The sequence below is a fragment of the Battus philenor genome, unplaced genomic scaffold (genome assembly GCF_028537555.1).
Source record: "Battus philenor isolate CCGP_79_NKW_IND1 unplaced genomic scaffold, ilBatPhil1.0.hap1 SCAF_6, whole genome shotgun sequence".
In the NCBI taxonomy this organism is placed as follows: Eukaryota; Metazoa; Arthropoda; class Insecta; order Lepidoptera; family Papilionidae; genus Battus; species Battus philenor.
Window position 1 is genome coordinate 11,388,157 of NW_027181726.1, and position 13,642 is coordinate 11,401,798.

Sequence of the window (13,642 nt, forward strand, 5' to 3'; positions counted from 1 at the left end):
TTACTGTCAACATAAAGGCTTAAATTGGCAAGAACATGACAACTCCTTGGATTACTGGCAACCTGTAATTAAAATAAATGTAAAATATGACCCAGATGCATTTTTTTTTTGCAATTAATAATTACCATTTAAAAAATCTTTTACGTAATAACTGCTGAAATTTATTTACGCACTATAAAGATACGTGGTGGTGATCATAACTCGATTTGGTCAAATTATTATAGATTTGTTAATACTAATTTAAATCAAGTTATAAAATAACAGACAAGAAGAAGTGAAATGCTTTTAATTTAAATAGTGACGGAACTGATAATGTGGAATCCAAACGGAATGGACAATAGACAGATGGAGAAAAGGGTAGTCATAGGCAGAGTAAGGCCGACATGGGCCCGGAACCTACCCGAAGCGAGGGATGACGACGACAAAAGTGATCAAGAGATTGGCGCCATGCCACACAGCGAACCTCCATCACCCACGGAGACTTGGGAACAACAATCCAAGCAAGAAGATAAATATGATGTCTTCGGAAAGGTTAGTCGAGATATATGAACTCAACAGAGAAGTTTCACTATTATACTTATTGCTCCTTAATATTTGAACTTTAGTACTTTTTTGCCAAGCATTATTATAACTAATTATAGCTAAAGTTTCGAATTCTCTTTAAGTATTTCTTAAGTATACTTGTAATATTCTAAGTATATCTTCTAGCAGATATTCAGGACATAGGTTTCGCTTAAGCATTTTTTCGCTGACCAGTGCCTATTTTTTTTAAAGTAAAGGTGTTTTGTTATTCTTATATTGGCAAATTGAGTACTTATCTGGTGATTTTTTATAGTGGCCCCCACTATTTAGGGTCTCGTTATCTCTCTTATTTGTGGAACGGGGACGTTTTTATCTTTTAATGATTCACTTTCTTTTCTTTTTTATTTTCATGCTCTTCTGTCACACCTCACGTGATCTATCTTTCTTCTACTCACATTCTACAATTTCTATCTGTTTTTTACTTACTTTCTACCGTTCATTCATCGCCTCGTTCCTTACTCTCACAGATTTTGGTTTTCTCATTATTTTTAACTTTATCTTATCTTTTATTTTACATTTTATAATTTGATAATTTTACATTTTATCACAGATTACATAGCTTTTGTTTTATTTACTTTATATTTTTTTCTTTTGTATTTTTTTTATTAAAACTATTATTATTACCACCTTTTCAAGACCCCTTTTAAGTAGCGAAGCCCGAAGGCTCCCAAGGGAATCTCGACTTAGGCCGCTACATACGAGTACTACTATTACTCAGGATTACGACCGGTTTCAGTTATTCAATATTTTAATGCGTACTGCATGGCTTCATCGCTATTGTTTATGCTAAAGCTATATTTAAAGCAAATATGATCATCTATATTTATTAATGACTTAAATATTTCAGGTGATGCTTCTGGGAGATAGCGGTGTTGGCAAGACATGCATGCTTGTTCGCTTCCGCGATGGTACCTTCCTCGCCGGAAACTACATTTCTACTGTCGGCATCGACTTTCGGGTACATCCATGCATGGAGAAATTACTACGTCAATAATGCCGTAGTCTGCCTGCGTTAAGAAATCAGTTAATTATTATTGTCCGCGGGCCTAGTATGCTTAATTGGCCATTACGTTTGCTTTATGGCTTTAATTAATCACTATAAAAACATTTTTGTAATTAAAGATGATTTGATTGGTTATTGGATGTGGCTAGAACAGCGGACAATGATGATTCACTGGATTCTTAACGCAGACGGCCAGTAGTAATTTTGTATTAATGAATGTTAATTGATTAAATAAAAAAATTAAGTAAGTAAATCGTTAACTATAGACTAATTATGTTAAAAAGTAGTCTCTTATTGTCACTCAACAACCATTTATCAATTTGAAAAGTCGAACTGTCATGAATCAATCGAAGAAATTCGGACCTCATTGCCAAGCTCACAGGCTCTCGGTATTTCTCGTCAAGATCGAATTATGATTAAGGAGATCCGTAGATAAACAAAAATAGACAAACGGCAGTGAACAAACCTTATAGCACTCAGAACAGCCATCTGTCGAGCCTTAAGATTCTTGCGGGTGGCCATTGATCTGGTAAATGTGAAAAAAGGTTTTTATATTACTGTGATCTAATTGGTCAAGGAGTATGACTAAGATCACTGTCTTAACGCGAATGCTCTATAAACATACCTAAGAAGCTGCCAGAATTTTTTTCCACCGTTACTCCTAGTACGTATACTAAATACTTGCGACGCGATGTCTATTTTTCCTATTCATTGTAAGACACGGTAAGTTTTGAGTAATACAATCAAACTTAACAGGAATTTCAATTTTTGTTATCAAATTGGAGTTTCTTATCAAGAAAAATGGAAAGCAGCAGGGATATTATAAAAATCGGGACATAAAACATCCATCTGTCACCTAATACAACCTTATTTACCAACTACCAATGCAAGATACAAGGTTATTGGTATAGCTTATTTGTCAGCAAAAAACTTTTGCACCTATTTTAAAGCACTATATACAAAGTGATCACTCTGAAAAATGTTACATTAATTTATTTTTTCTGTCGGAGAAAAACAAAAATAACTTTAGACTTTACAAGAAAGTAAATAAAAGTAATTTTAATGTGTAGTTGTCTGAATTTTAAGAATGTGTTATTAATATATTATCATTACGTTATTACATTATTTTTGGATACCGTGTACCATACATTAAATGACACTTAATAACCTATACACATTTATTATTTTAAAGCTTTTACACCTGTATTTTTTATCTTCTTGATTGATCTTCTGTATGTTTTACCACGCGCATTGCAAATTTAATTTTATATTGATTGATTTTGAAATTATAGTTCCATGTTAACAAAGAGCAAGTTTATGCTTAAAACATAACAATTCAAAACAAAATGAAAGTTATTTTAAAATTGACTGACTAATTATTAATATAACGTTGTTAAAATAAAAAGAAGCATTCAAATGACTTATTAACACTCAATAAAAAAGTATGAGGCCGATATTGTTTCTTTTTTGATGCCGTATAGTGTAATAAAAAAAGCAATTAACTAATAATAACCAAGGGTTCGGTCGGAGCGGGCCAGTCGCGTCTGCACACGGCTGCACGCGCCTGGGTTGCCACCACGCTATTGGTGTTTAAGTTTGACGCGCTTTTTCTGTGCACGCCCCTAAGTCGCAGCTGTGATAGAGCCGACTCCATCACTGAGTGATTTATTGTTGCGTGAACCTTTTTTTGTTTGCGGTTTTTACCGGTTGATTTATTACATCCGATGCCGGCTGGTATTAAAGCCCGCCGAGATAACTCAATATAAAAACCCTTAAAGTTTCCTTCTTTTTGGGATATCGAAGTTTAATTTACAAGCGGCATTGTGATATCGTCGTAATTCTTTTTTGATGTTTTGTTTCAATGAATGGTATTAAACTGTATTGTATGAAAATCGAATGTAACGACTGATGACTGGTAATGCAAGTTTGAAACGTATCGGTTAGCAAATTTAAAAAAAAAACATTATTTAATAATTTCCCTAGGAATTAAAGCTAGAAGAGTATGCACCCAAATTCGGATCATGACAGAAGTCGACATGTCAAGATTAAAAAAAAAACTTTTTTATATGTCTAATCCTTATATGTCTAATAATTTTTACGCGGGTATTAATTGCAACGAAACAAGCTAATTTTATAATTTTTTGAAATTATCTTCTAAAAAAAGTAATTTTCATGATTAAATTTTACAGAAATATTCTTCTGACGTTGAAATATTTGATACTTATAGCGCCATCTCTTTGCAGAATAAGGTAGTCACTGTTGACGGCGTCAAAGTGAAACTTCAGATTTGGGACACAGCGGGCCAAGAGCGCTTTCGCAGCGTCACTCATGCATATTACAGAGATGCCCACGGTAAATGCTTAAAGTTATAAAACTATTTATAAATGATTTTTACGTTATATGTAATTACTTTTTATATTTTTCCTAACTATATTAAAAAAAAAAACATATTCTAAATTTTCTTATAGCGTCATCTATAATTAAATAAAATGAACTATGCACTTCTTCTACACTATATAACTTAGTATAATTATATTTTCATTTAAACACAAATATTTCCTTTATGGTAAAATTTACATTTTAACCCAAAAAACATATATGTATTAATATGCTTTTTACATCACATGGGTCAATTATAACCGCAATTTAATTCGAGAGAGCAGCTGGCGAGTTCAAGTAGTCCAATATTACAAACCGGATTACAATTATATTGTTCAGTCAGAAAATACATGAAGTTTTAAAACGTACCTAATTTTATTCTATTCAATCAACCTTAAACTAATTGCAATAATAAATATTTTCCTTGTACTCAGCCATTATCAATGTACCATAATTAATTAAATTTTCTGAATATGCGTTTACAATTTAATTTTTTAATTTTAATCTAACACTCCTGAGTAGTAATATAAATATAAAACTTTAACGCTAATTCTATAAATATCCTAAATATTTTATTACATAATAAAATTTTAAAATCTGTTTAAAGTAAAAAAGTTGAAGTTACGTACCATAATTAAATTAGTATAATAATTGATTTCACTTATTTATAATAGCAGTAGAAATAGCATCGTATTCGTTAATTATAGCATAGGGCCCGTGACATCATTATGTCAGCCATCAACTGAGATCAAATTGTTTGGATGCAGATATTTATTGATTATAACCAAATGCCTCTACGCACCGAATACACATTTAAAAATGAATACTAATAATGAGTTTATTTATTTTAAAGATTCTTAATTATTTCTAAAATATGGCTGTTAATTCCAAATCCATGATTATATAATTATTGCAAAGTTCTTTTAAATATTATAGTACACAAGATCATTAGTGCATTAATGTGTTTATTTTTCATAATAGCCCTCCTGCTGCTGTATGACGTGACCAACAAGACCAGTTTCGACAACATACGCGCATGGCTCGGCGAGATACGCGAATACGCACAGGATGATGTGGTTATTATGTTACTGGGTAATTTTTTCATTGATTTATATATCCGTAAAAAGATTAATGCCGTATGCCAAACATTATAACTGTCTATGACCAAGAATACGGACATTGAAAAATATTTGAACAGAGGATTTTTTAATATTATACAGAAAAATATGTAAACAAATTGTTCTAATTTTTAAACCGTTTTACAATGTTTAAAGTAAAAACCTATATTGATACCGAAAATCCACTCAAAAATCTTTGTAAATTTTTATGATTAAAAGTACTTTAAAAAATTCATTATCATTAAATATTTGTGTCAAGTGTATAACCAAGCGACTACCCGAAAATATATCATGATTTAATACCACAGGAAACAAATCCGATAGCGGCTTAGAGCGGGCAGTGAGGCGGGAGGAGGGACAGCGCTTAGCGAGAGAATATCAAGTCGCGTTTATGGAGACGTCAGCGAAAACCGGACTGAATGTGGAAGCAGCTTTTGCCCATGTGGCGCGAGCTCTCGTCGCTAAGGCAAACCCTGCAGATCCAGCCAGGCTCGCAGTGCGCGCGCAACCGTCACAAGAACAAAGGTCATCATGTCCCCCTTGCTCGTAGATTCAACGCCCAGCTGAGCTACATTTCAAGACCGTAACACATCTACTATAATACATTTTTAACATATTATGTATATAAAACAAATAAAAATACACGCTTTTTTCAATCAGCAAAGTTATAGCTTAAATGTATTTAAAAATAATTGTAGCCATGGATTTGATCAAAATTAGATTTACATCTACTAATGCGTTGAAGTATAAAAATAACTATCAATTTATAAATATAACCAATAAACTAAAAACATTAAGACCTAAATCAAACTACATAAAAATTCTGTTTTAAAATGAAAATTGTTTTCATCTTCAATATTTAGAAGAAAACCAATTATTGCATTAGTTTTTAAGTAATTGGTATGTATGACACTGAATTAATGTGGCTATAGTAAGATGAATATCTATATAAAAGACATTTTCATATACCAGTTCTCATCCATTGACTAAATTAAAACAAAGACTATTTATTCCTATTGCTACCCATAGTTATACGTTGTTAGAAATAATAATTGTCTGAAATAACTTTCTACATGACACTGTTTAAATAACCCTGAAATAAACTAATTACGATAAATCAATTAACGAACATTAAAATCTATATTTTTTCACATATACTTATAATTAATTTACCCATAACCTTGACACTGCAAAATGTTATTATTTTACTCAATCTTAAAGTTTTTTTTTATATATTTTAGCGATATATTGATACTATGAATGTGTAGTAGTATATATCTAAATTTACTGTAAGGATTATACACAAATAAATAATTTTATCAAAAACTCAACAATTGTAATAAAATTTAAATAAATAATAAAAACAATTCAGCAGTAAATATAACATTTGTGTAAACGTGTGGTATTAAATGTTGCTTGTAATAAAATATCGTGATTAAAGATAAATAGATGTTTTATTCATTATTTTATGTTTTTATGGCACATGCTTAGTTCCCTTAGCGTAAAAACGGATACAATGTAATAAGATACGGTAAAAAATAAAAACAAATAATTTAAAATGTGAAGAAAATTAAAATATTTAACATACTTCAATCATCAAAAAATTTTGTGTTTTGTAAGACTAGTCTACTAGAATATACTTTGTTTTTGCAAGAAAATAGTTTTTTAAAAACGAAAACGTTGGCAACACTAATTAGTTGTAAACGAAAAAGTAAACAAAGTTTGTACGTAGATGTCAATAGGACAAATCGTCACAGAGAAACAAATGTTAAAACTGTATGAAAATAGTTGCAATTTAAAAAATGTTGATTATTTTTGTTCATAGATATCTATAACTTTAAAACAAGTGAAATTTGTATTTCCTGCTTCAATGAAATAGCTGCTAAATTCACAAATGTTCGAATTTAGCGCCACGTCTGGTACTTTAAAAAGAGAGAGGGATATATTTTTCAGGTATACTAAACATATTCAAAAAACTTTTTACATATTTGAATACTTAAATTTTTAATCTGTTTTGCTTTACCATAACATATTATAAATACTACATAATACTTTTTTTAAAATAAGTGCATTAAAGCGAAAAAGTAATTATTTTTTTTGATTTTATAAAGAATCCCTCTGAGTTTTATTGTATTAAAATAATAAGATTAGTAATAAAATCATAAGTTTATTACAAATTGCTATTCTTTATATTTTTAGTAAGACTACTCGCAGATCGCTATGATCCTTTTTGAAAATGTTGACGAAGTCTGCATTTGAGCCCTGAGGTTGGTCACCCTGACGCCATATTAGGCGTATATGCGCAGAACGACAGGTAGTCAACAACTATAATAAGCTATCAGGCTGAACATCGACTTTTATGCTCATCATCAGCAGTTTTCATACTCAAGCATGACCGATGTGCTTAGTGTTGAAGTTCTCGTGGTGACATGGCAACCTTTAATTAAATGTTATAGGTGTTAATTCTTTCAAAATTTTGTTTGTTTACAATGCGTGTGAATTATGATCGTGTTTGTAGACTGTGCTTGTCATCTCGAGGCGAATTGCTGCCTATATTTCCTAAAACCAGATCGGATAACAAGGAACCTCCTGTCCTAGCATCGAAAATTAGAGATTGCGTGTCTGTAGAGGTGAGCTATATCTGTATTATGTGTTGACATGACGTTTTGAGTTAGAAGAGTGTTAGAAGATCTTTGGTGACCCAAGAACTCTTTATTAACCCTTGTTTGAGTAATGATAGGCAATGTTGTGTTTAGGTGAAGTTGTCGTACGATCGTCCACGATTTTGTAATGTTCCTCCGCTTTTGGGGTGGCGATGCATTACGTTCCTTGCAGCCAGTAAGGCATAGCACGCACATGAGAGTCGGGTTGGCATTATTCCCGGGATCTGGCCGGAAGAGAGGCTGCATGTCGCTAAAAAGGCATGACGTTGGACATATTGATCTATCGTATATGACCAGGTCAGTACAGCTGTCAGGCCGGTCAGAAATATCTTAAATGCGCTAAAAGATGTGAATGTCGGTGTGTTTGTGTCTTTTTAAGTAACAGTAAGACCTAATGACTCGAGGGGGTTCACTTGTTGCCATTCGCCGGTTAATCGGACGAGAAACAGCCGTTAGGTGTGCTTATTACCTGCGCCTATACAGTTTTTTCTCATATCTACGTCCTTTCTTCTTAAATAGTCTCACTCAATGGACGAGACGAGGTTTGATTCCCCTATCCAGGTGTAACAAGTAAGTGTCATACATTGATTCAGTATAATTTTTCAGGTTACCGAAGATGACTACTTCCCAACTAATGTTTGCAAAAAATGCCATGACAATGTTAATAACTGGCATATTTTTAAAGCTGTGTGTGAAAGGACTCAAAACAAACTACAGACTCTGATTAAAATTAATGGCATTCAACTAGAAGAGGTTTGTTTTTTCTTTATTCGCCATGACTTTAAATTGTCAACTTAATTGTTGTCTATTCAAATTTATTTTTCCTCAGGTGCAAATAAAAAGTGAACCATTGTCAGATGATGCTTATGATGATGGAGTGGTTGTTGATGCCTCATATGCTGATCTTAAGGTTTGTCTTATGGAAAATTAAAATACTCTAAAAGATAAATGGGTTGCCTTTTTGCACCTTGTACATTTGTAAAACGATTGATAATAAGTAAATAAGAATAATCAAAAAAGAGACTCTGCAATTACATTTATTAGTAATAATTACTAAATGTAACTGATGTTATGTCGGTTTATATTTATTTGTTATAATTTATTTTGATAATTCTAATATTATTTCATGTTTATTTTATATTCATTTAAATCCATTTTATTTGTTGATAAAAACAATAGATTTCAGAACAAATGATTTGAGAAAGGTCAATCTTTTTAATTTGCTGTTTCAGAATGCATCCACATCTAGTAAAGTTCAACCAGAAGGTCCACCTATTTTGGCTTCATTGGGACTTACTCGAAGGAATGATAATGTAAAGAATACATTATGTGTCTTATAATTTTAAATACTCTAAGAAATGTTGAATAAGATTTCTTTGTATATATTATCTAATATTTAGTGGTAATCTTATGTTTTTTTTATGAAATCATAATTTAATATTTAAAAATGATTATTAGAGAATAATTTATAAACCCTTTGATTGAATATTTGATTCATTTATCTGTTTTGGTATTGAGAACACACCTTATTGCATATGATTCAAGAAAATGAGGTCATTGACTTCATATTGACTTATGGACATTGATTAGAAGTTTATTGCTGGCAAAAATGCCTTAGTAAAAATATATAAGTAATTTCAAAGTGTTCCTTTAGTACCAAAGGTTAATAGTGAAAAGAAAAATCATTAAGTGTTAAAAAGTTCACAATATCTTTAAAAACTATTGTGTGTTACTATTGTGTGTGTGAAAAGGCCAGGCCTTAAAGTAAGTTATTTTTCTGATAAATTACTACAGATTATTTTTATTTTTTCAAATGACTTGTCGCAAAAGCTTTAATTAATCTAGTTCCACAAAATTTAATTAAACTAAAAGTTATGGCAATTTTACAAGGTGTAAGATGGTTTAAAATTTGACAGCTTTAAATTATTTTTTTAAAATTAAGTTTTGACTTTGACTGTGATATTAAACGTAGTATGATGTAATGAGCCTGCTTCACAAGGCATTTGCCATATTAACATTAAACTGTAGAACTACACAAGACATTTAGGAAATTTTTCATAATAGATGAAATACTTTTTGATTAAAATAAGACAAGATAAAACTTAAACATGATTTCAAAATTGTACTTGTTAAATTTCTCAAATTTTTATATAAAATTTTTAACTTTGCTTTAAAGTTCATACAGTTGAACTTTAAAGCAAAGTTGCAAAAAGAATGTCAGTTTTTAGTATTGCCGCCATAAAGCATACTAATACTATGTTCTTCCCATCTTTATATTCAATCACAGAAACAATTCAATATTTTTGAGATAATGACACTTCTTTACCTTCCTGCATAAACTTTAGACTACTAATCAATCCAGGTTTTTGTCATAGTAATTACAATAGGCTAAAGTATGTCTACCCACAAGATGGTCAGATGCCCTGTTTGAATACAGGCCATTTCCAGCAGGTAGTATTGGAAATCTATAGAGGCCTTTATTCAATTTTGCAATAGCAATACAGTTGTACCATTTATTAAGAAAACTGGTTCTTCGGTCATTTATTTTACATTCTCATCTTACATTTCTTGTTTTTCATGTTACTACATGTAGCTGCAATTGATGCACAAGTAACATGGTCTTCAGAATACCACTAGATAGGCATACATTTTTAAAGTAATTGACCATGAGTCAATAAAAGAAGAGAAAACAAATTGACTTAATGATTACTTCATAATCTAAATAACCTTAAAAGAGAGGTAGAAAGATTTAGAATATATGCATAGTCTTTGAAACAAGATAGAAGAACTACAGTTAACTGCTTGCAAATTTGTACAATGACATTTTTCAAAGGAAAAATATAAAATAGAGGATACTGTTTCATCCATATAGTTTAAAATATATTATTAAAATCTGTTTATGATATATCAAGTAAATTCATAGCAAGTTAGTTGTTTTAATTCATCGATTTCTATTAAAAATGACAATTCATAAAATTTATTACTATAATGTTTACTAATTTTTCATTAATGAAATAAGTTTGTTTGTACATTGTCAAAAGAAAGTCACACTTGTTATTTTGTATGTACAGATTAAAGTTTTTTTTACTGCCTATGAACGGTTCATTTATTAAATAACCAGAAACTAATTGCAACTTCATGTTGAGAATATTAACAGTGTACATTATGATTAACATCTCTTTCTTTTGTTTATGTTCATTAAAATTCTTTTTTTGTTAAGTAAATTGTCTATAGTTTTTCATTAAAGAAATATTTATGTTTGAGCTTCATGTTCCATTCTTACTTACCAGTTGAGTTGTTGATTAATTATTTAGCTGTGTTTTAATAGACAAACAATTTTTTCCTTTAACAAATTTTGTGCATTAAATTTAGGTATGGAAAGTTCCTGTTACAAGTTATACAATTTACTATCACATTATTTAGTTTTTGTATGATATTTTTTTCAGGGAATGAAAAGCGAAAATAAAGAAAAAGAAGATGATGAAGAGATGAACAATTCCAGTGAAACGTTTTTTCATGTACCCCATATGCCGGAAGTATCCATCAAACTTACGCGACCAGCAGGGGAAACATTGCGAGACCGACAAAAAATCCAACAACTGGCTTCAAAAGACTGCCTTGTGTGTGGACGATCATATAGGTATCCGCATAACGCTAAACGTCATGAACTTAATTCACACAGTTTTGATAGACACACAGACAAAATATCTGCCAAAAAGATACACAATGTGTACATGCAACCAAAACTTAGACCTAATCTTGAATCGATTGATGATCCCAAAGCAAGACTTATGCCAAGTCCGATCAGTAAAAAAATGCAACCGATTCCAAAAAGGCTAAATGCGAAACCTATTCGATATCCTGCTGTTGCTTCATCAATACCTACACCAACGAAGACACCAAAAGTTACTCAAAACAACCTGCCTTATCCATTTCGTTTAAAAGGTCTTAAAGATTTGCAAATAAAGAAAAAGGAACCGCGAATCTTAGAAACTTTGTTAACAATAAAACCTGAAATTTTGGTATCAGAACCTGATTTTATTGATACTTCCCCAGAAAGCCCAGAAAAATTGATATCTGAACCAGAAATAGCATCTTTTCAATTGGAAACTATGCTTTATGAACAAGATGATTACGATCAACCAGAGGATGCGGATATAGATTATGAAATGCAAAACAATCAAGGTCATAATTACGATACCATAGATATGGAGACAGACACTGAAATTGCAATAACTCTCCGAACAAAAAAAGGGGCAAGTGTTAAAGGTGATGGTGAAAACGAAGGCGAGGAAGTGAATGAAATGGTTAATATAGAAGATGATGATAAAAACAACCCTGAAATAAATGAAAAAAAAATTGATCTTATTACTGACACTACTAACAGCCGAGATGAGAAGCACATTGTTGATAATAATGATGCTAGGGAAGACGGCGAAACTAAAGAAAGCGTAGAATGGAAACAGGAAAAAGATGATGAAGAACAGTTAGTGTATAACCACGAAGATGACGACTTACCTCCTATTGCTCCTATTGTAGAAGTCAATGTGGACATGCATAATTCTTATTATAACGAAATGAATGAAGAAGAAAATCTTGATGAATCTGTCGACCTTAATGAAACCGAAGATGATGTGAAAAAACCTGATAAGTTATTTGTAACAAAAACTCAAAGAGATTTTATATTAAAATATAGGGACATTATTGAACAACTCAACACGAAAAGATGCCTGTGTTGTCAAAGAGAACATACACGACGTAAAGCACTTATACAACATTTACAAAAAAATGGACAGAAAGTCCCGAAACACACCTGTTACAACTGTTTGATCACGTTTGGCCACATTGGCGCTTTACTCAGTCACATGTGGTCCAAAACATGCACTGATTTATGGAAGATTATCTACAACAAAGACGGAATTACTGACGATTTAGTACTGGAAGATGAACCTTAAGACACCAAAGTCCAATAAAAAGATATTTTTAATGCTAGGACGTAAGCATGTAAATTATGCGCTAGCAAAATTCTAAGGACACAGGTGATATCGAAACATGTCTAAGATGGCATGAAGTGCATGAAGATGGCCAGCCAGGCATTGCAATTCCTGGTTCAGAGATGAGGCTATTTGGGGAGAAAAAGCACATTCCTAACGGGTAAAGTACGGGTTATATCGTGCAACTTGTACTTGCAGCGTACTTTGGGACATGCAAGATTTTAAAGGCTACGCATTAGCTGTACATGCGGGAAGATTTGAAAAGTCTGATAATCAGAACTAATGGCGACCGAGATTGTTCTGTGTGAGAAAAGAAAGATAACAATAGTGTAAAAAAAACCTCTTTAAAAAAGGTCATGTCATCAGTCCATGGAAACAAATTAGCTAGGCATGGGATTATCAACGCTAGTGCTAGTTACATTTCTGATTCTCAATCCGTGACAAAAAGAGGAAGGTTCAGTTGCACAAATTGTTAAATCAATTTTCCGACAAAAAATCGTACTGTTGCCAAAATTTACGAGAAATTGTGAATACTATATTGTAGTTACATGAACATCTTAAGGTGTTCACATCAGAGTTATTGGCATATGACGCTAGACAGAGAGCTAGCAAACAGAAAATAATTAAAGGATTAGAAGTTGAGTATGAGGGTGATCATGGACTTGGTCGACCTTAATATGGTTTGCTTGCTATGCAAAATCATCAATTTTGAAATTCAACGCAGTCATTAAAGCAAAATTTCGTTTGTGAAATTTGGCATTCACATCAATATCAGTATTAAAATGACTCCGAGGTCGGCATTGAGCAGATGCAAACAAGACTAGAGTAACTTATTCAACACAGGTACTACAAGTGGATGTGACGTCGTCAACAAAAAACAGAAATGCGTTGCTATTCCTCCAG

General features: G+C 31.7%; 2 protein-coding genes across 2 annotated transcripts in view; both read left to right on the top strand.

Moving 5' to 3' along the window:
- The window catches only part of Rab26 (RAS oncogene family member Rab26), an 89,078-nt gene extending 83,317 nt beyond the window's left edge, over positions 1 to 5,761 (top strand). The window contains exons 4-7 of the mRNA XM_068773677.1: positions 1,430 to 1,540; positions 3,829 to 3,937; positions 4,946 to 5,056; positions 5,391 to 5,761. Coding sequence (XP_068629778.1) covers positions 1,430 to 1,540; positions 3,829 to 3,937; positions 4,946 to 5,056; positions 5,391 to 5,632 — 573 coding nt within the window. The 3' untranslated portion in view covers positions 5,633 to 5,761. The remainder of the gene's footprint in view (positions 1 to 1,429; positions 1,541 to 3,828; positions 3,938 to 4,945; positions 5,057 to 5,390) is intronic.
- A 1,628-nt stretch (positions 5,762 to 7,389) lies between these two features.
- On the top strand, positions 7,390 to 13,573 carry LOC137930228 (uncharacterized). Its single transcript, XM_068773424.1, has 5 exons — positions 7,390 to 7,712; positions 8,352 to 8,498; positions 8,575 to 8,655; positions 8,978 to 9,058; positions 11,192 to 13,573. Exons 1-5 carry the CDS (start codon positions 7,572 to 7,574, stop codon positions 12,698 to 12,700), a joined length of 1,959 nt encoding a protein of 652 aa, XP_068629525.1. The 5' UTR covers positions 7,390 to 7,571; the 3' UTR covers positions 12,701 to 13,573.
- Positions 13,574 to 13,642: the final 69 nt, after the last annotated feature.

Excerpts from the sequence above, each read along its gene's own strand:
- LOC137930228 (XM_068773424.1), top strand. The coding sequence starts at position 7,572 with ATGCGTGTGAATTATGATCGTGTTTGTAGACTGTGCTTGTCATCTCGA. Across the intron at positions 7,713-8,351 it reads GAGATTGCGTGTCTGTAGAG|GTTACCGAAGATGACTACTT; the intron begins GTGAGCTATATC and ends ATAATTTTTCAG. Across the intron at positions 8,499-8,574 it reads ATGGCATTCAACTAGAAGAG|GTGCAAATAAAAAGTGAACC; the intron begins GTTTGTTTTTTC and ends ATTTTTCCTCAG.